This window comes from Ammospiza nelsoni, chromosome 7, assembly GCF_027579445.1.
Source record: "Ammospiza nelsoni isolate bAmmNel1 chromosome 7, bAmmNel1.pri, whole genome shotgun sequence".
Taxonomy (NCBI): Eukaryota; Metazoa; Chordata; class Aves; order Passeriformes; family Passerellidae; genus Ammospiza; species Ammospiza nelsoni.
This window is the reverse complement of record NC_080639.1, coordinates 5,145,533-5,172,073: the sequence shown is the minus strand read 5'-3', so window position 1 is coordinate 5,172,073 and position 26,541 is coordinate 5,145,533. Positions and strand designations below refer to the sequence as shown.

General features: G+C 42.4%; 1 protein-coding gene across 2 annotated transcripts in view; it reads left to right on the top strand.

Annotated features, from left to right (window-relative positions):
* Positions 1-26,541, top strand: part of SPAG16 (sperm associated antigen 16) — a 375,678-nt gene that overhangs the window by 246,563 nt on the left and 102,574 nt on the right. For both annotated transcript variants that reach the window (XM_059476201.1, XM_059476200.1), the window contains exons 14-15: positions 5,851-5,916; positions 23,589-23,715. In XM_059476201.1, coding sequence (XP_059332184.1) covers positions 5,851-5,916; positions 23,589-23,715 — 193 coding nt within the window. The remainder of the gene's footprint in view (positions 1-5,850; positions 5,917-23,588; positions 23,716-26,541) is intronic.

Genomic DNA, 26,541 nt, shown 5'->3' with positions numbered 1-26,541 from the left:
TGGAGTGTGCAGGGGGCTGCTGGAATGAGTTACTGACACACAATAGCCTGAGCTGGAAGGGACTCACAAGGATCATCAATCCAGCCCCTGACCCTGCACAGACACCCTAAAACTCCCACCCTGTGCATTCTTGGGAGCATTGTCCAGACACTCCTGGAGCTCTGGCAGCCTCAGGGCCGTGCCCATTCCCTGGGGAGCCTGGGCAGTGCCCAGCACCCTGTGGGGAAAGCACCTTCCCCAAATATCCAACCCTAATCTCCCCTGACACAACTTCAGGCCATTCCATTGGGTCCTGTCACTGTTCCCCACAGAGCAGAGATCAGTGTCTGCCCCTGCTCTTCTCCTCAGAAGGAAGTTTCAGGCCCCAGTGAGTCTCCCCTCAGTCTCCTTGAGCTGAACAGACCAAGTGCCCTCAGCTATTCCTCATTCAGCTTCCCCTCAAGGCCCTTCATCACCATCTTTGTTGCCCTTTGGAGGCTTTCTGGTATCATAATATCTTTCTTACATTGAGGAACCCAGCCCAGGGCAGACAGGACAATGCCCTCCCTGGCCTGGCTGGCACTGCTGGGGTGATCCCCCAGGACAGGGATGTCCCTCCTGGTTCCAGGCACTGCTGGCTCAGATCCAACTGGCCAGGATCTCCAGGTCCCTTTCTGCGGTGCCTCTTTCCAGCATCTCATGTCCCAGTGTGTCCATACACCCAGGGTTGCCTCATCCCAAATGCACTTTCCCTTGTTGAACCCCATATGGTTGGGATGGGCTGGGAAAGAAAGGAGCTGTCTTGCAGAGCTCGAAAGGACTTGGGCTCTTTCTTCCAGTTTTTGTGCTTACCCATTATTCCCATGGAAATGAATTTTCTCTCTCCTAAAAATGATCTTTTGCCCTCGTGAAGAGATCCAAGTCCCTTTTGATGTCTCCCACTTCATGGCAAGGGGGATGGTGGAACCACAGTTCTGCTGGATCTGCCCCATTCCCTGCGGAGCTCCCCAGTGCTGCCTGAGGCAGCCAGGCCATGTTGTGAGTAAGGCATGGGAATGAGGAGGATGCACCGTTTTAATTTTGCATTTTGCTATGATATGTAATGATATATAATCCAACAAGGAAGGAGGAGAGTTAGAACTTCCAAATGAGTCGTTAGCCAGAAATCACAGGACACTGAATATTCCTGCTTTAGGAAAAGTTCAGGTCCAGCCGAGGGAGCTTCCAAAGCATTACAATATTTGATTTACTGGAAAAATTTTACCTGTGTAAGCTCAGAACTTTCATTTTCCCCCAAACACAATTAAACCTTTTCATGAAGAACTTATGGGAGGTTTTGTTTGTTTTTAATAAAGAGAATGTGGTGAACATTTCCACAGCTGAGTGCTTCATGGTTTGAACACTTTTCTCAGTTTAGTCCTTCTGAATGAACATTATTTCTTTGAGTTAATTTCTAAATGAACCAAGAAATTACAAATAAATCTCCTATCTGAACACTGTTTAGATAAATCTCAAATGTTATCTAAAAGCTCATATCAAACTCATAAAGATAATTACCTATTGTGACTACAATATTACACCCAGCTTGATCTAATGCATTTGTTATCTTGATTCTGGACCTGCAAAGTGAGTTTGTTTGTGTCAGATGTTCATGTACAGCAAATCATTCAAAATCCAGAAAGAAAACCAAAAGAGCAGACTTTGAGAAACATTAATAGCTTTCAAATGACACCCTACTAGTTTTAGCTGTTTACTCCAGAGGTGCATGCAGTATGGCTTGTTAAGTTTGGGAATTTTAGTTTGTTGCTGTTGAAATGGTAATTAAAACAAGTACAGGAAGATTCAGCTGCTGTGTTACATAGTTAAAGGTGGAACTTAATTATTGCAATGCAAAGAAGCAAATTAATTATGATTGTCTCTAGCCTGTCTTGTCTTACCCTGGTATTCTTATATCTGTGTGGATACACAATAGGGAGGATTTACAGCAGACTTTTACTATTGATTCCCAAATCTTGGGCTTTTATCCTTTGAAAGTAGGAACAAAAAAATAATTTGAATTTCGAAACCTTGTTTAACTACTTTTCAGCAGGATTACTACTCACAGATGCCTGGCTCCAAAGATCAGGTTGCTTTTCCACAATACCAGATTTCATTCTAACAAAGGAATGTTTTCTCTCTCAGGAGTCTTTTAGGTAGCTCCAGTCCAAGGCAGGCAATTAATGCCTGTGTTCAGTGGAAGCTGAAGGGTTGATAGGCTCCACAGCATAATGCCAGAGTGTTTCTAACCACTGATTCTAATGTTAATTTCTGGATTTCAGACTCGAAAATTATATGTGTGTGTGCATGTGGGAATAATAAGTAAAAACCTCCAAAATCTCAACAATGGAGAGCACTTCATATTTTGTTTTCTTTGAATGATGCTGTTGTCAATGTATTTTCTGCAGAGGAAGACTGGATGGTTATTAATGTAATTGACAATAGCTCAAGGAGGGAATAGAACTCACACTTCCTCCATTAATGTTTCAGTCAAGACTCAGTTGACAATAATAATGTATTTTCCATGGTTTATACTGCTGGCATGTCCAATTCAATGAACTGGATAGACCCTTGGTCCAGACCAAGGTGGGGGAAATGGGCCTTTTTCCAGTTTCAGAGTTCTGCTCTGCTGTTTTGTTGCCGCTCCTGCTCTGTTTGTGATTGTTCCTTCTGTAGGGGGTGATGGTCAGTGAGACCTTCAGGCTACAGCAAAGGACCATAATTTTCCCCTAACTAAGAACTGTCCTAATGTCAATCTCCTTCTTTTTCCCTGCTCTTTTCCTTGTGAAGTCCCAAATGTTTGTTCTTGCTCAACTTGAGCCTTAAAGAAACTCATTGAAATGGCAGATGCACCCGGGTTGCAACTGAACCCTGTTCAGTTCCACACTGCATGAAGCACTGGTGATGCTATAGTGGCTTATTTTATAATTAAAGCCTAAAAAGCAGAATGCATGTGCAAAAGGGATTTCATTAACCTGCTGCTGAGCTCTTGCTGCTGAAAGCTCAGTGCTAACTTGAATTCTGGTCCACAGAATATCTATTACTATTTGGTATTACAGCCAAGTAGTAGCTTTCCAGATTTGTTTTTATGTTTGCAAAACTCAGATTTCCCAGTGCGGGTAAAGAAAACCTGAGCTGTGCACTGAATAAAACAAAGTGGCAATTTGGAAATTAAGTTTTGATAGTATTGAGAAACACTTTGCAGAACCATTGCCTTTGTCTCACTTTTATTATCATTATTATTACTTTTATTAAAATCCTTTTCAGAGGGCTTGTACTGAATTGACTTAAGGAGGGAAAGCTGAAAGTTCACATCCATTTTGTGCAGCATCTGTGTGGTTTTCTTTTTTCCCACTGGTTTGTGACAGCATGCTTTTTCTGTGTTTGTGGAAAGGTTGCTGTGTGTGTATTGGTATTTGAGAGTGTCTGAGGGTAAATACTACAGCCTGCTGAGCAGCAGCAGTTACTTTACAAGGGCTACTTTTTACATGCAAAACATGCACCAACACTTGGTTTGTTACCATGGGCTGGGTGCAATCGATATTGCTGCTGGGCCACAAGGTACAGCTCATGTCCTTGACATTTTTTCTCACTAGACTGCTTATGTTTGGTTATCTTTGTCTCCTATCCTTTTAACTTTATCAAATTAAGTTGCCTGTCAGTCTTAGGGAATTTTGTATAATCGCATTTCTATTCCAGCAGTGAATTTGTAATTATTAAAATTTTCCTTGTACCAGCATTTATTGGTTCATGTTTTATTACTTAGAAATCACAGAATCACAGAATCTGCTGGGCTGGAAGGGATCCAGTGGGATCATCAATCCAGCTCCTGGTCGTGCACAGACACCCCAACAATCCCACCCTGTCTGGCAACCGTGGGGCTGTGCCCATATTCTCAGGGGAGTCTGTTCAGTGCCACACACCCTCTGGGGGAAGAATCTCTTCCTGATATCCAGCCTATATCTAATATCTAACTTATAAATATGCAGGGGTTTTGGAATGAGTTTTTTAGCACTATTTCCTCTTGTAACTCTGTTGAAAACCATGGAGGACTCAAGAACTGTTCTCAGATAACCTTTTTATGCTCAAGGTGGATGGTGTGCTCTTTAAATACAGAGATTTTAATAGTTCAGAGCCTTTTTCTCTTGTTGCCTTGCAATCCTTTTATGGGAATACCAATTTCCTAGTATGATCACAATAGCCATGTGGCCTTGGACAGAAACTACTTGAACACAGAGAGGTAAATGAAAAATACAATGAGATACAAAATGGCACTTGCCAAAGTAGCATGCTCCCTCCTTTGGGTGACATTTTTTTAAACAAAAGGAGATCTGTGCAGCATTAAATGCTGGGCTTTATCAGAGATTTGTATTCTAATGCCATATGAGCGAGACTGGAAAGAGCCTCCTTGGTCTCCAAGTCCAGGCAAAAGATCACATACAGGAGAAGGTCATTTATTTCCAGGCTTTTCAAGCAGCTTCTTATAGTAATGAGATTTTTTTTTATCCCCACTACTTGGAGTGGAGTAAGTTTTTGTATCTCTCTGTTCAAGAACTGTCTTCTAATTTTCCACTGGAATTTTTCTGCAGATAATGAATCCCCATATGTTCCTGCATCAACAGTGCTCTTCAGCCTCAATAGCTCCTTCCCCTCTTTGCTCTTAACCCCTGAGATATTTACAACAACAATGTAATCCTCTTCAACTGCTGCTTGGTTGGGCTGAGTTCTCCTAAGTGGTTCAGAGATATAATATGAACCACAGAGCATTATTGGGGAGTGTCCCTCTAGAATTACTTTGTGGTCAAAGCTCATTAACTGCTTTCTGAAAGGGCTTGTTGCAAACAGTGAGAATATGCTGCTAGACATGCTGGTGATAAAATGTAGGAGGTTTTATCAGTGAAAAAGAGAATTCAAATTTCTTATGTCAGAGTAGGATTGATTTATTTTTTTTAATCAGGGAAATAAAATGGGATTAAGCTGATGATATAAACTCCAAAAGCATGACAGACATATGATTAACCTATGTTACCCCTGCTCCTGTGAGATTTATTCAAGACCAGGATGAGTAGTGGAGTTTCAGATCTTGTGTTTGGGTTTTTTGAACTCTCCAGAAAAATGCAGCAAACTGTCTTTCAATTGCAGGTTAATAAAATGCTTTTCTTAGAGGAAAATCTGTTCTTCAGCATATGATTGCATTGCTCCGACCTGGGCTTCACTTTTAACAGGAAGTATTTTTTAACCCATGAAGCCAGTGGTTTCTATGAAAACAGAGAAGGATATCTCTTTTCAATGCCTGTGTCTTGCCATTGTGAAGATTTCAGGGTTTTTAGCAGGAGATACTGTGGTTGGATGGCTCCTGTACTGGGAGAACAATATCAAAGATGACATCTGACATATGTTACTGCACTATGTAGGTCACCTATGGCCTAATGTGGGAGATGACAAAAGATAATTAATTTTGATTTCATGCCTGTGATTCCTTAAGGAAGCCTTAGTTGGTGTGTGTGGAATACCAAGAAGCATGTAGTGACTCAGTGCCTGAGTGTTTTGACAGGAGCAATTCCACCTTCTAACTGCAGCCCTGCAGCCAGGGCATGGCTTTACCTGGGGATATTTGAATGCACCTTTGCTGCTGGCTGCCATGGGAAGTGAGGAGATACATCCTTAGCAATGGTGCAAAACGTGTTCCTGTTCCAGCAACCAGGAGCTGGCTCTGTATCACACAGTGTGTCCTGATGTTCACACAGCCATAAAAACAAGGTCTTTCTGTTTACATCAGGGCTGTAGAATAACTTACATTGCAGTAACTGATTTAAATGTTTGTTTCTTTCCTAGGGTCTCCGTGTTTACACATTCCAGGGTCACGTGCATTCCTGTAATCACGCTACATTCAACAGGAAGGTAAGTTCTGCATGCAAATTTCCTTTTATTTTTTCCCCTTTAACCATCATGTTCCTTGTTTTGGCCCACACTGTCCTGCTCCTTGGTGACACAGAGACCTCTGGGGCTGGATTCAGAATCAGTGGTGGCTCAGAGTGGCCCCAGCTGCCAGCCAGAGCAGACCCCCAGTGCCTGTTAGAATAGAGCTGCCCACTCCTTGCTGCTCCCTCCTTCCTCCTTAGATCAGTGCATGATGTCTAAGCCATTCCCCTCTCTTGGGATCATTGATTACTTTATTTAAATGAATTTTTTGTTGGGCTTTTTCCCCTGGCTGGTTAATTTATAGTTGTTGTCTGAGAAGAACCTTTTTGACTGGGATTGGTGACAGACTGCTGTTTGAAAGACTGATAACTTTGGAAGGGGAGGAATTTCTTCTGAATGGCTCTAAGAGGCTGTATGAAATACTCTGACCCAAACATTTGTGATGTATGATTCCTGCAGCTCTCCTGGCCACGCTGCTCTTTAAAGCTGGTGTGGAAGTGCTGAGGCATGTGTTGGTATCTGCAGCCTTTTTCTCAGAGACCGTCTTTCCTGAAAAATAACTTTGTGGTGTTCCTGCTTCCTGTGCTCCCACTGGCACCTTCATTACAGGCAGGGCAAGGTACTAATTTTTCCTGCTGGAGATCCTGAATATTCTCCTCTTGCTCAGTATCAGCTGCTGCTTTGCCAACTGCTCTGCCAGCCCTGTGTGTTTGTAGGGCAAACCCCAGGGGCTGGCACAGCAGAAGGTGTGGGACAAAATAATTTCAGGGAGGGGAATAGGAATTCCCAAGGCATCTTAATTCTTTCTTGGCTGTGTGCATCTATCTGTATTTGACAGGCACAACCTGCCTCTCAGTGCCCTGAGACACTGAGAGGTGGGGAACAGAGAGTGTTTAACAGGATGTCTCAGTTTGAAAAGCCAGGTGTCTGCTAAGGAAGGCAGGAGCCTCCCCTGAATTAGAGAATGTAAACCCCTTCCCTCCAAATTATTATGGTTTTGAAATTAAGAGGCTCTCAGGCAAAGATAAGGGAGTAGGAATAACAGTTCTTTATTAGGGAAGAAAATAAAAATAAAATAAACAATGCAATAACACAAAACAGCACTGCCAGAGTCAGATCAGGAGCTGCCCCCCTGTGTGTCAGGGTGGTGGCACAGTCCCATCCCATGGTGGCTCAGCCCTCCTGCAGTGCCAGCTGTGGTTCTGCTGGAGCAGGGATCCTGCACAAGGGGGGAGTTTTCCTCTGAGGGTCCAGGGGTGCTGGAGATGGGCCTGGGCTCCCTCTGGGAATGCAGTGGGCAAAGGCTGCTCTGATATCCCAAATCTCAGATTTTATCAAGGTAGGAATGCTTGGCTCCTCCCCTGGGCAGAGCATCTCCCCATGGGATGATGGAATTTTATCAGCCATGCAGGGACACTCACTGGCCATGAACAGCAGAGATCTCCTGGAGGGAGGGTTGGCTGAGAGATAAAGAAAGAGATAAAGAAAACTGCCCAATTAAGAGAACTGCCCCACCTCTAACAGATGGCAAATAGAATAGACACATCTTACAACACAGGAGCAAGCATGATGAGGGAAATCCTGTAGAGATACCACAGCACTGTCCTTAATGTGGGTGTTAATTCACAAAGGGCCTCATGAGACCTACAATGATTAACAGGAAGCTGAAAGACCACATGTTGATAACCTTTCAGATAAGCATGGAGTTATGGTAAGGAATATTACAGTTGGCATTACCTCTAGACTGAAATCAATGGTTGACATTCTCAGTGATTGAATTAGTAAAAATGGAAATACTTGGTGCAGCACTGGTCAGAGTGAGGAATATAATTCCAGAAGCTGTGATTGCAATTGTAAGCATAAATTCTGCCACTGAAAAATTAGGTAGTGGCCCTGAGTTGAACAAATAAGAGTTGTCTCACAGCTGGCTAGCAAAGCAAGTGCTATATTTCAGCCAAATACAGCACTTGACAACTATTTTCTTACCCTCTAGTGCTTGCTCATCAAAAAATTAAAATACCCCATCCTAAGCAAGCTGATTAAGGTGTTTTGGGTGTCAATATTTTTGTTTTAAAATGCATATTTTATGAGGAAAAATGTTTTTGTAGAAATAGTCATATTTTCAACAATACTTTCATAGAAAAGATTTTGGACATTGATCATTGACTATTTGGACAAAGTGCAACATTACTTTCAGAATGTCCAACCTAATGTTCGTACCTGGCCCAGGAAGTCTAAAATGACAAAACTGAAGGCTGATTGCTGAAAAAACCCTGCTTAGATTGTTGTTGTTGTTGTTGTTATATTTTCTTGTACCCCAATGTCATGGGTCTGCACATCCCATGCTTTGCCAGAAGTGTTGCCTGCATGGTCACACTCTGTGGGTGCAGAGCTGTAATGGCGAGAGATCCCAAGGGATTCACTCCTTTTTGTGCTTGGACATAGGTCAGCTTGAGTGGGCTCCTACATCACTCCAGTGGGCTTGTGGTAATCCTGTCTCAGGCTGCTTGATGCCAAAAGAAGTTTAAAAAATTATGAAATTCTAATTGCACAAGAACAAGGAATAATTTTCTAGTTAGATCAGGATGGCATTCAGGCAGTATGTCCAAATATTAAAGGGAAGAGTATTGTGTGAAGAAGAGGATAAAAGAGAATAATGCATTTATACAAATTAAATAAATCCTCATTAAGCTTTGTGAAACTGATTAAATCAGAGTTATTTACTACACCATGCTTCTGAAACTGCAGTTAATAGTTTTTTGGTTAAGTGGGCAAGGTTTGCAGCCAGTACTCTTATTAGTGGTGAGATTCCCTAATTGGCCTGTTCTCTATGGAACAGAACTGCCAGCTTGGCACCTGGAATGTGCCCATTTGTTGGGTCCTGCCTTGCTGGGACACAGGAGTCACCATGCCCTGCACAAACCTCTGCTCTTGTGGTTATGTCAGCACTTAACACTTCCAGCAGCATTTAAATCCTGCACTTGTCCAAGTTGATTCTCTGTCTGTGGAACTTTTGAGCAAACTTCACACAGCTGCTTTTGAATTGAGGACATAGAAAAATGCACCTTTCCTCCTAAAAGTTACTGTTACTATCCCTTTTAGTACCATGTTTCCAGAACACAGTAACTTTGTAGAGAAAAATGTTTCAGATATTTATTTTGCACTAGGATATGACCCAAGCAGCATTTCGGGTAAGCTCTGTTCCTTCTTTACAATGGTAAATCACCTCTGCTAATGAAGTATAAAGACTATAGATGCTTGGTTGAGTCATGAATTTAAAGTAGAACAAGGTTTGCTCCCTCATGTGTGTGTATATATGTGTTTGTGTCCAAATAGAAGTATGCCATGCTGTGTTTGTGTTGTATCTGCAGGTTTAGGAATCATTACAGTGGTTACCAAGTTTCCCTAAAAAAAAAAAAAAAAAAAAAAGAGTATTTTTAGAATTACAGGTAATATTAGGAAAACCTAAAAAACTATAAAAAATATGCTTGAGAACAACTGTCCAATTTTACCTCCCCAAGCCAAAATGCAAACAGCATCTAGGTCATTCCTCCATTGATTTACTGTAGGGCAAATAATGTCAGACAGTTTTTAAACAAAAAAAAATTTCAATTTTGTTTACCTCCTCAGCAGTCCAGTTAGATGTCAGCTACCATTTAGCTGGGCCAATAATATTGATATTTGATGTCAGTTCTTATTCATTACTGCACCCAAATGATGCAAAAGTCAGATCTCTCAGATGTTTCTATGGATAGCCAGATAAAGCCAGGGATGTCTGACTGCATCTAACAGACACAAACAAGCAAAGAACAGAATACAAAACCAAAAACCTCTCTGGTCCTATTGTTATTTATGTATTCAAAGTGTTCACCTCTTTGCATAAACTCAAAGCCAGTTGCTTACAAAGGTTACCCAGTAATATCAAACATGTTCAATTATACATGCAAAAGGGCTAATAGGTTCTTCCTCTAGTTTATTTCTGTCTCCATGCATAAGAAATATAATTACAGAACTGAATTACATTTTAAGTACAGATTTTTATTATCATTAGTTAACCATTTTCAGGCTATCAAACACTCCTAGAAGTGAAAACAAATCTATTCCATTTCTCTGTCATGGCAAGGAACAAAATCTGTGTCAAAACACCCCCATTTCATTTGGTGGCAAGCAGCTCTTTCTGATATTAGGGTATCACTCTGAAAATTGTTCTGGAATTCACTTCTACATCCATTATCTGACATATTCATGTTATTCCCTAATTTTGGAAGTAAGTTTGCTGGAGTGCTCCTTTCCCTTGGCCATCCTCTCTGTTTTACCCACAGAGCCTGCAGTTAGCACTGGGCCTGCTTTACACATTATGTGCAGACCTGATAACATGTTCTGAGGCCACTTGAGTAGAACGGGGTAGAAAAATTTGGAATGGAATGGAATGGAATGGAATGGAATGGAATGGAATAGAATAGAATAGAATAGAATAGAATAGAATAGAATAGAATAGAATAGAATAGAAAAGGTTCATCTTTCTTTTGATCAGTTTGAATATTTTTGCTCTCCAGCTCTGATACTCGATGTAGAAGTATTGATAAATATGTCTAGCAGATAGCCTAGAAGTAAACATATTCTTCTGGATCTTACTGTGAGAAAACTGTAGAGATTTATTTAAGTGTTAAAGACCAAGGAAATTCATGATGCATTGGTTGGAAGGGAGTGGCTCTCCTGAGTTGCTCTATCCCTGTGTCCTTGAGAAAAGAGACAGTCTCAAAGCCAAGGCCCTTCAGTGGGATTAAAAAGCCCACAAATCCAGGATTGATTTTGAAATGTCACATCTTGTTTGTGTCATTCAGTTTCCCATCACCATTTCAGGTTTCTCATCAGAGATGATTTGCAAAGAAAAACTCAGTAATAGGTGTCACACACCTCGATATGCCAAGGGCAGAGAAAAGCCACATGCAGCAGCTGATGGGCACTGAGAAACAAACCTTCAGTGTCAGTAAATTCACTGGCTGCTGCTGGAGTTTGTTTCTGCACTCCAAAATCACACAAAATGCAGTTCCTCCACTCTGCTTGTTTTGTCTCACTGGGTTGTTTTTGGATCAAAATCCCAGTTATAATTTTTTCTGGGGAAAAAGTCATTAAAAATCTCTTAGCCTTGCAGCTTGCTTCATCAAGGCACAAGTTGCCTTTGAAAACATGGCACTACCTGTTTTCTCTATTCTCTCTAACATATATAAATACATTATATATAAATAAACATATACCTGTTTGAAGATTCTAAACTCAGTCCTGTCAAGTTTACTAACTCTAAAAATAACCACAGCTCAAGGAAATCTGCCTTCTTTTGTTTCAAGCTTTTGCATTATGAGATGTGAGATGAGCTCATTCTGCCTCAGGACCTCTCTCCTCCATGCTCAGGGTTTGCATCCCCCTTTTGTTTGGACAATCCTCTCAGGCACAGGGTGGGATTTGGGGCTGTCCTGTGCAGGCCAGGGGTTGGACTTTGATTTGCCTTGTGGGTCCCTTCCAAGCCAGGATATTCTGTGATTCTATGATTTAGCACAGAGTTGGTTTTTTAGTTCTGTTTTTACAACCCCTTCTGGTGCTCTTTGATGTCACCATGCAGGGACTCACAGTAAAGCCCAAACTATCTTGTAAAATTCACCCAAACAAACTGGGGAAGGTTAGATTTTAGAAGACCTTCTTTTGCTCTTCTTCATGGCTGGCTCTAGGAGAGTACTTCAAACCAATCAAGGAATTAATTCAGTACCCATCAAGAAATTCAGTGCCTGAAGGGAGCCTACAGGAAAGATGGAGACAAAGGCTTGGAGTGACAGGACAAGGGGGAAGGGCTTCAAACTGACAGAGAGTAGGGTTAGACTGGATATTGGGAAGAAATCCACATGATGATGGTGTAGATGAGGAATGTGGGATAGGAAGCAAGGCAGGTGTCTGCCATTACGCTGTCTCATTAATTTGTTTTGAACCAGCAGTAAATGAAATACTTAAATATTGAGCTTTTCTAATTGAAGCTTTTAATCAGATTTTGCTCTCGTGTAAATATTTGCACATGATTAAGTTTTGCCTCAACACTTCATGATAAAAATTTGGAGTAATGCACTGACATTTGGGTTCAGACAGCTCTGTACAGCCCTGTACAGGGAAGAAAAAATGTGGCATCATGTTTAGATGGCTTTGACATAACTTGGGTTTGAGTAACTTTAAAGACTTTAAAAAAAACTTCAAAGAATTGTATATTCTAGGTCAGATTGGCCCTTGAAAGACCCTCAGCAGAAACTGATAATAATTGACTATAGAGTATTTTCTTTTATGTTTTCGGACTTTATATTTACAAATATAAACATACTGTTATGTCTGTTTGCTGCTAACTAAATGAAACAGAGATTATCTCCTTTAATGTGATTTTGTTTGCTTGTTTCTGTGTTCTGCAGTGAATGTGACCCTCTGTGTATACAGTACATGAAGCAAGTACTGTTTAGCATGCAGAACCACAAGCACTGTGTAAAACTTTGCCCTTCTTTCTTAGAGGAGAAGAATTAATTTGTGTATCCTAAGGAATAAGGATTTTTTCTAAATTGCATCTCCTGGCCCAGCACGCCAGCCTTTCCTGTGGCAGATGTACACCATGGGTCCAGACCCCTGCATAATTCATTTTTTACCAGCTGTTTCTTAAACCCCTCCTTTTGCAAAACAAACAAAACCAGAATGCAAAGATCCACCTGGATTCTTCAAAATTCAACTTCCCATATGCAGTATGGTCCAACCTGCCTCTCCTTGTGGCATTTCATGGGAGATTATGTTCTAAAACACATGAGAAGGCAGCACAGCATCCCCACCTTCTACCCTGTTTCTCTTTCATGTGACAGTCACATTTTTGGCAAATTGTGGAAGTTCTACCTGCTCTGCTGTTGCTGTCACTGCCTGGACTGGGAGTTGTGAGGCAGAGCCACCTCTTGATATAGGTGCTATTGGATTTTCTTTGGTTATGGACAAGGAACAGCTCTTCCAGCAATGTTTGTGCAAAGCTGTCTTCAAAAGGGCTTAAGCTAAAGGTAAGGTAGAAAAATGGGATTAGTTTAAACCAGAGGTTTGTATTTGGTAAGAATACATTTTGCACTTCTCAAATCATGCCTGAAGGGAAGCAGAGTGCCTAGAACAGTGCTGGATCTGTGGTGCAAAGGATGTGGCTTTGCAGAATATCAAGATGGATTTAAAAGGAATTTATGCAAGCATGAAAGTAGGACCTACTTTGGAAAAGCTTCTCTGTTATGATAATGCAATTAATCTGTGGTTGAATAAATATCGTTGTTAGAAAGTACTTGAATATCAGATTGATTTAATCTGAAAATAATTGAGAAGGCACAGTTGAAGTCCATCAGGGCTAGGAATACATATTGTTTTGGTGCTATGTTGGGTTTGCAGGGCAAGGTTTGCCATGCAGACAGCACCATTTCAGGGCAGGCCATGGCTCAGTCATGGCTGTGTCAGAGCCCTCAGCAGGTTCTGGACCAGCTGCCGCCATTTCAGGGCAGGCCATGGCTCAGTCATGGCTGTGTCAGAGCCCTCAGCAGGTTCTGGACCAGCTGCCGCCATTTCAGGGCAGGCCATGGCTCAGTCATGGCCATGTCAGGGCCCTCAGCAGGTTCTGAATCAGCGGCCGCCATTTCAGGGCAGGCCATGGCTCAGTCATGGCTGTGTCAGAGCCCTCAGCAGGCTCTGGATCACCTGCCGCCATTTCGGGGCAGGCCATGGCTCAGTCGCTGCCATTTGGGACAGGCCATAGGTTAGCCACCACTATTTCAGTGTGACCCAGAGGTTGACTAAGACTCAAGAAGACAGGGGGAAGGAGCAGTGGCCATCCTGGTGGTTTTGAGCCAGTCAGCCATTTCTCTGGTCTCCTGCAGAGGTCTGTGGGGTGTGTGGAACTCTCAGGTTAGTGAGGGCCATGGGGGCTGTGAGGGCTGTGGGCTCTGTGAGGGCTCTGAGGGTTGTCGTGGGTGTGGGAGCTGTGAGGGCTGTGAGACATGTGGGGTCTTTGGGGGCCATGAAAGCTGAGGGGGCTGTTAGGGTTTTGAGGACTGTGAGGGCTTTGAGGGCTGTGGAGGCTGTGGGGTCTGTGGGGGCAATGGAGGCTGTCGGGGCTGTTAGAGCAATGGGGACCAGGTAGGGCGGGAGTGAAGGCATGTGGGGGCTGTGGGGTCACTGGGGGCAGTGAGAGCAATGGAGACTGTGGGGGCTTTGGGCGCTGTGGGGTCTGTGGGGGCAGTGAGAGCAATGGTGCTTTGGGGGCTGTGGGGGCAGTGAAGGCAGTGAGAGCAATGGGGACTCTGAAGGCCATGGGGGCTGTGGGGCAGTGAGAGCTGTGGGTGCTGTTAGAGCAATGGGGACCATGAGGGCTATGGGGGCTGTGAGGGCTGGGCGGGCAGTGAAGGCTGTGGGGGGCTGTTAGAGCAATGAGGACCGTGAGGGCTGTGAGGGCTTTGGGGGCTGTGGGAGCTGTTAGAGCAATGGCGACCGTGAGGGCTTTGGGGGCTGTGGGGTCTGTGGGGGCAGTGAAGGCTGTGGGGGGCTGTTAGAGCAATGAGGACCGTGAGGGCTGTGAGGGCCGTGAGGGCTTTGGGGGCTGTGGGAGCTGTTAGAGCAATGGTGACCGTGAGGGCTTTGGAGGCTGTGGGGTCTGTGGGGGCAGTGAAGGCTGTGGGGGGCTGTTAGAGCAATGGGGACCATGAGGGCTTTGGGGGCTGTGGGAGCTGTTAGAGCAATGGGGACCATGAGGGCTTTGGGGGCTGTGGGAGCTGTTAGAGCAATGGGGACCATGAGGGCTTTGGGGGCTGTGGGGGATCTGTTAGAGCAATGAGGACCATGAGGGCTTTGGGGGCTTGGGAGCTGTTAGAGAAATGGCGACCATGAGGGCTTTGAGGGCCATGGGGACAGTGAGGTCCATGAGGATGGAATGTCCTGTCCCACTCAGTGGGCTCAGGAGAGGGTGGTTTGGTTTAATCTGGGCAGTGAATGGGAGAAACAACTAAATTCTCAGGTAGTTGAATAACAAACTTTGACTTGCAAACTTTAGAATATTAAGTTAAAATAAGGTACTTGGCAAAATGTAAAACAACATCCAGACTGAATAAGGCACTTCAGGAACTTCAATTTACCAGACACAACAAGGCAGGTAAGAAGGCATTGACTGGAATTTTTCAGTCAGGTTTACAGTATATCTTAAGAAGGAAAAAAAAGAGACAGAGGTCATCCTGTTTCCACCCCACTTCCTACCTGGTTGTTTTGAGCCTGTTAACCATTCCTCCAGTCTCCTACACAAATTAAATTATTCCTTTCCCCAGTCAAGTCTGTTTTGTCCATAATAGTGCTTGGTGAGTGATATCACCCTGTCTTTAATCCAACCCACAAAACTTTTGTTCTGTTTCTCTCCGTCCTGTCTAGCTGAGGCAGGGAATCATAGAGTAGGTTTGAGGGACAGCTGGGACACAGCAGTGTCATCCCACCATAGATATTTAGCTGGTTTTTTTGTTAAGTTGTTCTCAAAATAATGGGATGAGATTTGTTGAACTGATCATTCTTTCACCTGAAATACATTTAAACTGTGAGAGAGATTCATACATTTATTTGAGTTCAGAATTGGGTAAGCTTGTGTGAATACATTTCTAATTTTCTTTATGCTTTTAGTTCCCCTTACTAAATACCCAACGACACATTAAGGAGCCAAATATTATGTTGGACTCAATGATCTTAGAGGTTTATTTCAACCTAAAGGATTCCATGATTTTATGTGTTCTTTGGTGGTTTCTTTTTAAAAAAATCACATGTACTTTACTGACATTCATTTTTTTCAGTGACTTAGATCTTCTGCGTTTTAAAATGAACAATTTTGCATTTCAGCAATAGATCTCTTGCCTCTAATTTATGAACTTTATAAAATATGTATTATATCTGTGTTTTAACATTGCTACAGTGAATAGTACCCAGTTTTTCACATTTGGAACTGAATGCCAAAAAAATCCTTGCGCACAAACATGGTGTAGCTCAGGAATTTTTATGCTTGTTGCTCTCAGCAGTGGCTAATCAGGTAATGATGGCACCTAACTTTACTTTAGTCATGGTATCCCTCAAAAATGCAGAGAAAAGCCAGTAATGGCAATTATCATTCATCTCCTCTCACTGCACAGCTCCCAGCATTCAGACCCTTCTTTGATGGTTAGAAAAGGAAAAACAAAACTGATTATTTTAAACCTCCCTGCAAAAGCTGTTGCTCCCTTTGCAGCACTGTTTCAAGTGCAATGTCAACTACTGTGAGCAGCAACTCTGCAGGGAGTGCAGTGGTTTCTTATGTAAATTTATGCAAAGGGTTTCTGCAATCCTAGCATGTGTTGTGCTCCTCAAACACACCACCAGGCACTTCCTGCTACTTGATGTGACAAAGGGAGGAGAGACTCCCCAGGTTTCACACAGCAAGGGAAAAGCCTGCAGAGTGCATGTACACAAACTAGAGACCCGTGATCCATGGTTATTTTTGAAAGTCAGTAGAATTGGAAATTCTGCTGCAGCAAAGTTCTGCCATTGCCATGGATTACTTTTAGTGGAGCTCCTCCTTTGGAGGACACAAGGAGTGTTCTGAGTCTCCATATGATGCCTTGTCAAGGATGACCTAGAACAGAGGCCAGAGTTAAAGAATAAAGCAGGGATCCATTTAATAATCCCTTCATTAAAAGGCCTCAGTGGATCCACCTTGGGCAGCACAAGAGCCCAGCCAGGGCTGCACCCAAGATGAACCAAAATGGTCACAAAATGGACAACTGGTCACAGGGTCTCTCACTTTTATAAGTTCTGGTCCATTTGCATCTTGGAGTTAATTGTGCAATTACAGCTTTAGATGGTGAAGTCCCATCCTGCTTGTTTTTCTCTCTTCACTGCACCATTGTTTATGCTCTGAAATTTGAATCATTTGTCCTTGGTCCCCAGCTAGAGAAGGAATTGTTTTGTCTCCCTACTCTGTGAAGAGAGCTCACCATCCCCTAATATGAAACTCAGAAGTACACACTAAAGCAGCACAGAATCTGAAAAATATCAAAGCTAAAACCTGAGGCATCACATATGCTCTGGAAGCAACAATGGCTACTTTCTTGGGTCAGCTTCTCCTGGTTCTACTTAGTGCAAAATCAGGAGTTGTTCATTGACAGCTGCCAAGTTGGAGGAATCTTCTGTAGGAACCAACAGTGAAGCTTTGAGATTATTGGTTTTGCATCAATATCTTGGATTCTCCTCACCCCCACAAGAGCTGGTGTCTCACCAGTTCCTGGCTATTCAAAGCTGTAAAAAAAATCCACTGGGAGTGAAAACCCCAGTTTCATGAGCTCTGGGTTTTCAGTTGATTTGAAGTATAATTGATGCTCTGCAACTTTGATCACAATGCAGAACTCAAAACTATGAAAGGACAAAGATAGGAAAAAAGCAGATGGGAAAATCCTGGCCTGTTAAAAGTGCCTGTTAAAAACCCTTGATCACTGTTTTCCCCCACTCTGGATGCTCATAATTGTTAAAAATGCACCACCACACTTTGAAAGTGTAATCAGTGTGGCTCTGTACTTTTGCCAGGCTAGGTAATTCCATGGCTTTCTAAAAAGATGCTATTTTCATTTGAAACTGTGATGTTTTAAGCATGATATTTCAAAAATGGGTGGTGATTGATTACTCATTAGTCTAATAATGGACTGCATCTACATTTTTTCCTCCATCTTTATCATATTTTACATAATTCATTTGGATTAATTGGACATGAAAATCTTTTTCCTTGTAACCACTACAGCAGATTCACCCACCTCTGCCTGGATTCTCTTGGGATCACTGTGCCCTTGCTCCACAGTGGGATGGGGTGGCACAGGGACAGGGCTTTGGATGCACTGCCTGTGTTTCTCATTATTTTTATGGAGAGTATTTAGTTTATGCATTGCCACAAGGTAATAACTCTCCTCAGGTTCTGATGTGCTCATGCTGTAAATGTAGGAGGTAATGACTCCTTCTCTTAAAAACATTCCCTTGAAGGTGTATGAAATGGGGGTACAGTTAAGTGATTTAGGATGTGTCCCACAGGGAGCCTTAGAAATGCAGATTATTGGAGCCTCTCCTTTAGAGACAGCTGTTCCTCATGTGGCCACCTTGCCTACTGGTGCTTCATGGCCAAGAGCTCCCACCAGACTGTGCACACAGAGCAAAACTCCTTTTGCTGGGTTCAGAGACTGAGAACAAGGCTGGCAGGAGCAGTAAGAAACTCAACAGCCCTTTGTCATGGCCGAGCTCAAGAGATTCCCAGGAGTAATGGAAAGGGGCAGTAATTATCAAGCTTCTCTCTGGCAGGGAAGGGGCCTACCATAGATCTGTTGCCACTGGGGTTGATGAAAATGTCAAAGTCATTGCAGGAGTCCCTTAAAACACAGCTCATCCAGCTGCATCTGTCCTGGAAACAAAGGGCTGCAAAGCAGTGGACTTGTCATAGTGAAATGAGTTGCTGTTCAGCCGCTGTTTTGCCTTTTTAAAAATATGGGCAAAAGGTGATGGAACAACTACTGACCTGCCTTCAATTTAAAGAGGATGCTCCTGGGAGGATGCCACGGCAGTCTAAATGAGATAAAGCAGCCTGATGTGCTTCATGTATTATTGATCTTTCAGCAATAAATCCAGAGGTGTGTTTATAAGCAAGAGACATAATTATGCAGATTTTTATTCTTCTCAGGGGTGTGAAACAGCAGTTTTCAGGGAATATTTACCTAAAGTGTACCTGGTGATTATTCCCATTGCTAACCATTAATATTCAGAAGGGAAAAATGCATTTTTTAAGAAAAGGGAAGAAGGAAGTTGCTTTTTTAAAAACTTCATGGAAACTAAATAAATCTTTTCATTCCCTATGTAACAATTATTTGGTTTGTTGCAAGTGTCAGTTGAGATTGGGATTGTGATGTATATGGAGTTGAGCATGTCCATTTTAATGGGAGGTATTCTGGAATATAAAGATGTTCATTGAGTTGGCAGGAAGGTAAAGAGTGGAGCATGTAACTGTGAAGGCAATTAAAGGACTTGCAAAGTCCTTTAAGTGGAGCCTGGAACAGAGCCAGTGTGTGAATGCAAACTAATTGAATCCTTGTATAAATTCTTTAATTACTCCAGCGTGCACACACGAAACAGTACCAGCTTGATTCTATAGACTAGGCAGCAAGTCTGACCAGTTTTATAGAATCATTCTACATGCTCTCTGATTAAAGGAGCTGATGCAGCTGGGCTGAGCAGCAGCAAATGTAGTGTGAATGGAAATCAGAACAAGGGGAATCTGCTCTTGCACCTCTTCTCCTTGGAACTCATTGTCTTCTCCTTTTACATGTAGAAAATCAGTCAAGCCCTGATAGTCTACCATGCTGTTCAGTAAAATACAGCATCCAAAATACGTCATAAAAAAGACTTCAGTGTGGCAAGAAACAACAAGAAGAAAACCATGAGCAAGGCAGGGGGTTCTTCCATGAATGACTAAAATAATAACTGTAGCAGGGATGAAAAAGCCAGAAGCTCGCAGGAGAATTTAAAGTGATTCTGCCTTAAAAGCTTCTGAAAATGGCCCATGGCCAGATGGAAATGAGTTCATTTAACATATGACTTATCCTTTTCTTTTTCTTTGAATGGTGTATAACTCCAAATAATTTTTCAGCTTGGTTACAGTCCTGGTTTATTTCTTCCTATTGAAAAGTTGTTATCCCCCATCTCCAGCTCAGTTGATTTGGATAAGGTGTGGAATAGAGAGAAGGAGTGCTGAAGTGTAATAGCCAGCTCACTAACAAAATCATTATGTGATGTTCTCAGTGAACAGCTGCCTCGGGATCAGGGATAATTAATGCATTTAGTAATAAGTCTGTGGGCAGAGTGTGTCAAGGCTGATCAAACACCTGTTTGTGTACATTGATATGTTGCCACCAGAAGTCTGTTTTCTTGCTTCTGTTTCCTGATGAGGTGTGCTGTCTAATCACAGAAATCAGGCCAAATACACTGCTGGCTGTTACATTTTACACACACTTTGTTTATAGCAGGCCTCTGGGAGGAAATTGCTAAAATGTCTGCAGCCTTGTGACAGCAAGAGCTAGTTATCTTTGCCACTGAGGCAGTGTGTGAACCCTTTGGAGCAGGACCATCTTGTCTAGGTCACCCAGCGCACAGCACAGTGGGATGATCCCAGGGTAGGTTTCTCCAGCACTGCTGCTATTCAGGGATCAGGGGGTTCATCCTTTCTGGTGTGGCCACACATCCCAGAATCACAGAATAATATGAGTTGGAAGGGACCCCCAAGGATCATCAAGTCCAGCTTTTCAGTGAGTAGCCTCTGCAGGGACTGAGTCCTATTAACAGCAGGCCCTGAGCAAGTGAGTCCAGAATGAGTGAGGGCAGTGCAGTGCATCTGGCACCTACAGACAGCTGGACTGTGTAAATCCCTGCCAGAGAGGAGCTTTGTTTCCCCAAGGGGTCTGTAGTAGCAATGGAGCAAAGTAAACATGGCAGAGAATGGGATGGCAGCATTGTGAGAAAGGGGGGAATGGCTCTTCTCTTGTGATAAGCCAGCTACTGTAGCAAAATTAATGACTAAAAGGGAAAACATGCAATACAAGTAAATTAGAGTGTTTTCCTCATAATTATGCCACTAGTAACGATGCTGACATCAGGACCAGTGAGAAGGTCAAAGTCAGCTCTCCATTCTCAGTCACTTTGCAGCAGGGACTGTCTCTGATCAATGTTTGCATAATATCTGTTCCAGGGCCACATTGTCAGTGCTGCTATGATCCATCAGCTGGGCAGTGCTGTTACCTACAGGAGAAATGTCATATTGAAAATCCATGGGTGCAACTGTGGCTGACACGAGGAGGAGTCACAGAGCAGCCACTGGAGTGTCTCCTGTAACTACCCCGAGTGGATTATGTGCAGTCTCGCCCAGGTGGGCTGCCCATTGATCTGGGTCAGAGCTGCTGAGCTACCAAAGCTGTAATTAAGCAGCATTTATTGAACTCATTTATTGCACACATGCAAAACAAGTGGGAAGGCACGCATTTCTAAACCAAACCAAAACTGCTACTCACACACACACTCCCAAAGTAATTTTTTGTTAAAATGTCTCTCTGGTTAAAAAAAAAACAGAGTAAAATGCAATTTATGTCACAGTCGTATTAAAGGATATGAAATAGCAGGTGTAAAGGATACTGGTGATTTCCAAAGTGGGCCATTGATAGAGATGGATATAATCTTTGCAGAAGAAGGTGGAAATGAGGGGCTGGTGAAGTGTGAAGAGCTGGTCCAGAGGTCAAGAATTTATGCTGGGAAATGGAGGGATCTTTGTACACACATAATCATTTCCTCTTCCCTTTACTGGACTGATGGGTGATGACCTAAGGGAAGGAGACATCCCACTCTGTAGTTATTCCTGTGTAACACCTCTGATCAGCTGAGATGTGCATCTCTAGCCCCTCTGAATGTGAGAGCATTTCAAAATTGGTGATCAGTTTGGCAGGAGTTGCTTTATAAACATCAGCAGTGGGTGTATGCATAATTAATCCAGGCTCAATGCTATTGGGAAGGGTGGGAAGGAGAGAAGGAAGGGCTAATTATTTATAGTCTAAGAAAATAGTGTCCAAGTAGGATGTGGATAACACAGTAACTGAAATGCATCAGGGAGCAAGAAGGGAGTTTTGCTGCAAAACCCCACTTTTATTTAACCTAAAAGACACAGTTTGCATGTGAACAAGCACTTTTACACTCCTGTTATACTCATGGGCTGCTTTGGATCAGCAGCATGAGGTGGATGGGGAATTACAGCTGATGTGGAATTTAACACTTCTAACACAGCAAATGTATGAAAACACTGCTTGTAAGAGGAAGGGACTGAGTTTGATGACTCTTCAAGTCTCATATCCACAATGATGGGGTTTTTCTCCCCCACATTAAGAATTTGCTTTCCTGAGTTCCAGTTCAAGCCATACAACAGTTTGGAGTGTAGTTGTTGCATTTTGGAGATTTTTGTTTTTTGTTTCCCAGCCAGCCTGCTTGCCCTCATCCTTTGTACAGGCTGAATTTGCTGGAAGGATCCAGATGAAATGAAGGAGAATTCAGTGGGCACAGATGGTGAGACAGTTCAAAGAGCCATGATGCCCATGGCACTGTGTTGGGTGGGGTATAGTTGTGGTTACTGATATATTTTTTGCAAAACAGCAGGTGCTGAGAGCCTGGCTGCTGAATTCTCCAAGCGATGATTACTTTGTTGCTTGGTGTTAAGTCTGCATTAGTCCCTGTAACAAGCCAGAATGGAGTTTTGACATTTAGATCTCCTCCAAATGAACCTAAAGATTTCATTTTACTTACACCAGGGTAGTGTTTTGCAAGCCATTAGTTTCTAGTTGAGTGGCTGATGGATATTTTAAGATCTTAAATCCTCTATTTGCTAGAAAACACCACAAATCTTATTGCAGGTACTATTTATGTGGAAGATGTAAAAAATATTTTGTTTTTTAAAATCATGGCTGCAGTATCTGACCCCTGTTTCAGCTGATTTTTACCTCCATACCATAATGATTCCCCTTCTAAACAATATTCTTTAATATATTCTTATATTTACATGAATTATAAGAGACATTGATAAGTGTGAGTGCACACCAGCTGAGCTGCCTTAGGGATTTGAATCCATATTTAGAAGGTTCAAATGAAAAGTAAATGTTTCTGCATGGATAGCTGGGCAGCTCTTTCTCTTCTAGAGGGAGCAATTAGCTAAACAAAGTTATAGTTTGGCATCCTTTACTCTGCCTTCTTAGATTTTTGCATTTATTTATATGCTACATAGTCAAAAAACTCTTTGTAGGGTAGAGGTTTGGGTTTTTTTGTTTCTTGTGGGGAGGGTGGGTTGTTTTGGTTTTTTTGAGGGCAGGATAGGGTGGTTTTGTTTGTTTGGGTGTTTTTTGTTTGAGTTTTTTATTTGTTTGTGGGGGTCTTGTTTGTTTGTTTGGTTGGTTTGGTTTTAGTTAATATTGAACAGAGGCATGGGACACATGGTCCTGCTCTCTTTCCTTGCATAGTCCCTGCATGCTTCTGGCTCATTGAAAGAAGGGAGTTTCTCACAGAATCACAGAATATTCTGAGCTGCAAGGGACCCAGAAGGATCATCCAGTGCAGCCCTGAAGTGGATGGGGAGTTGTCCCTTAGTGTGGAACACACAGCAGGGACGGAGTGTCTGTTCTGCTCTCATCTTACTCTTCACATGGAAAACGTGAAAATCAGGGCTAAAAGGCCAACCCTGTGTCTGTGTGGGAAGAAAAGAACCACAAGACCTGTTCTTAGTGGACACTGGTGTCAGAATACAGGATGAACTTTTTCTCCTTTGTACTTCCAGTTTCTCCTGAACTGGTCTCTTTAGAACTAGTCTCATTGTCTCCATTGCTATTCAAGCCAACAGAGCTGATAAGAGGCTGTGATAACCTCACATCTAAAATAGTTTATTTATTTCTTTTGTTTAGCTACAGTTGCTGTGTGTGGCAGCCCTGTGCCAGAGGCCTTGCTGCTGGCAGGGGACAGCAGCAATGCCTTGACTCTGTTTCCATCCCTGGCAGGGGGACAGCATTGCTTCCTGTGACTCCTCGGGCGTGCTGAAGCTCTGGGACATGCGGATGCTGCTCCCCGTTCTCTCCATCGACGCAGGTCCCCACCCTGCCAACCAGGTGGCCTTTCATCGCTCTGGTAGGCTTCTAAAACAGCTTTCCTCCCTAAAACATGGTTTGTTTTCCAGTCTCTCTAATCTCTCTCTAGTTCTGGAGGCAGATAACATGTGTGAGGCAGCACAGATGTGGTAATTTTGAAGAAGAAATGCCTGATTGTGGCAATGATCAATATGTTTGTTTTCTATGGGCTGAACTGCCAAATTGGATTGCTGCTCCATTTATATAAAATGAAAAATGCACGATAACAAAGAGTACAATTAATTGCAACAGTATTATATAAAATACAGAATTGATCAATGGAGGTAAAAATCATTGTGAGATTACCTATGTTCCAGTGGTGTTTATTCCCCATTACTGTTTGTTCTTTTATTTGCTAATTCTGGAGTTGCATTTCATAACGCTCTTACAAAGTCCTCTTAGAAGTGCCTCAGAACTTCATCGTGCTGACAGGGCTGCTTACTAGGCACAGGAATTGAATTAAGCAGTTATTTTTTCATCATCAACCATGTATTACCATGTCAGCAGTACTGTGAGTGCACATTGCATTTTCATTTGAAGAGGAGCCATTCTAAAACATTTTTGTTTTAAAACAATCTTCAGTTCCAAAGCACAGACAAGCATTCCTGTTGCAACACAGAATTAGATCCTGGCTTAGGAAATGGTTTTACTCAAAGCTAGTGCAACATGATATAATACAACAATATATAACATAATATATATAGGCACATGAAAAATAAGTACACATTTGTATTATGTGTTCATAAAACATAAAGCTTTGATAGAATTTGAGGCATGATAAGGAATCATTAAAGAAAAATAATAGGATGATGTTTTGTCATAATGACCCACATACTATGGAATGCATATTATCAATATATTGAGTCCCTTGGCAGGAAACTTTGACATCAAATTCCATATTATATGTGTAGTAATTTCATGGATCTCTCTGCTGTATCATTGAATAAGGTGCTTGCATTTTCCAGGGGATAAAAAATTCATTGGCAGTGTCCAGTTTTGGGCAGCTTCCCAAAGACACGTTTAACCACTATGGTATTTATGTGTGTGATTTGGAATAAGACATCATTTTTTGTTCAGGAGGATTTGAAGAAGTTTTGCATCTTTGTTTATGGTATATAATATTGGGTCATTTGCAGCAGAACCACACCCCTGAAAAATGCAGTTGTAATAGTTCTGCCAGATGGGAACTTTTCTTTTAGAAATGTCATCAGCTTCAGGTAATCTAAATGGGCATGTTTTTCCATCATTTGGACAAAATCCAAAATTATCTCTGCAGAGGTAACCACACAACAGAGATATCAAATTGGGGTGGATGATCACAGAGAGGCAGAATGCAAAAGGATGGAATTCCAGCTGGCTGAAGATAGGCAAATACCTGGCTGAGACACGCTGTACCTGCTGCAAGAGGGGCAGAGTAGATAAAATATATCCTGTGTTTAACAGCCTGTTGGGAATGGGACATCTGCCTCAGTCAGGACCTCTGCCTGTGGAGCAGCTTGTGTTGATTTTCCTTATCAAAACATGGCTCAGTTTCCAGCTGTGTCCCTCAGTCTCTCCAGCTGATGTTACACCACCCAGTGTAAAATGCCTGACTGCATTAATAGTCAGAGGCACACATTGTTCAGCTCTTACAGGTGGATTTAATTACCAGATTAGAGAGCCATGGTTGAGCAGGTTTTTTTTCTTCTGCCCAATAATTATTTAAATGAAAGTTAATGATAGAAGAGGTTTATGAAAAGTTTGGCAGTATCAGCAAACAAGATTGAGGGTGGAGATAGGAAGGCCCCAGCTAATGGAAGAATTTGTTCTGCTTTCCTTTGTATTGTTTTCAAGTAATTATCTTTGCAAATGCAGTGTAGACAAGCACATCTTGCCTTTTGTTTTTAAGTGGTGTTACCTTTGTGGGTATGACATGCTCCAGGTGGGAGGAGTTTGTGAGTTACTGGGGTTCTCCCAATGGCATTTTTGGGGATGAGCCTTGCTGGCTCCAGTGATCCAATGCTGGTCCAGGCCTAAATGCCTGAGCAGCACTGTTAGTTAAACAGCAGCCTAAAGCCACTTCCTGCTTGACCAGAGCCACACTCAGATCTTAGATAAATTAATGACAACAGCTGTGTATAAATCTTTCTGCTTCAGCTGCACTCTGCCTCAGCTTTTCTTTAGCCCAGCTTAAAGTGGACTTTTCCATACTTGTGAATTAACAGAAAATAATTATATTATTCATTACCACTGCACTTCATGGGGATTTTCTGCTTTGTCCTGCACTTTCTGCAACAAACTCATGGTCTTTCAGTGAGAAGTGGTGATGGAGCTGCCTGGAACTCAGCCTGCTGGTGGTATTGCTCTTCAATACTGTGTCTAGTATCAGAAATTTTTCTGATGTCATACACAATTAACATATCCTTTGAATTCTGCATGCTGTGAATGGCTGACCAGAGTTACTGTGCAAGATGGACCCCCAGCATAACTGATTTTTAAACTAAATTCACTTTTACTTTTTTATGTGCAAGTCAGCAGCATCTCCACATGCACATATTCTTGTGTAGCATTCATGCATTCCTGGAGCACCCTCTTGTCACCACCTTTATTTTTTCCATTTGCTGTTTAGAAAATGTAAATGAGATTAATCACAGCTCAGCATTGCATATGTAAGAGAAGGTGCAGAAGGTTGTGTGCTATGAGGTATTTATTAATTATCACAGCACATTAAAACAAGCAAACCAAACAAGCCCCACTTCACAGCAACAATCCAAAATCAAGAGCAGTTACAGTAAGGCTGAGGGCAAGCAAATAATATTTGGAAAAATGCACTGCTTTATTTTGAGCT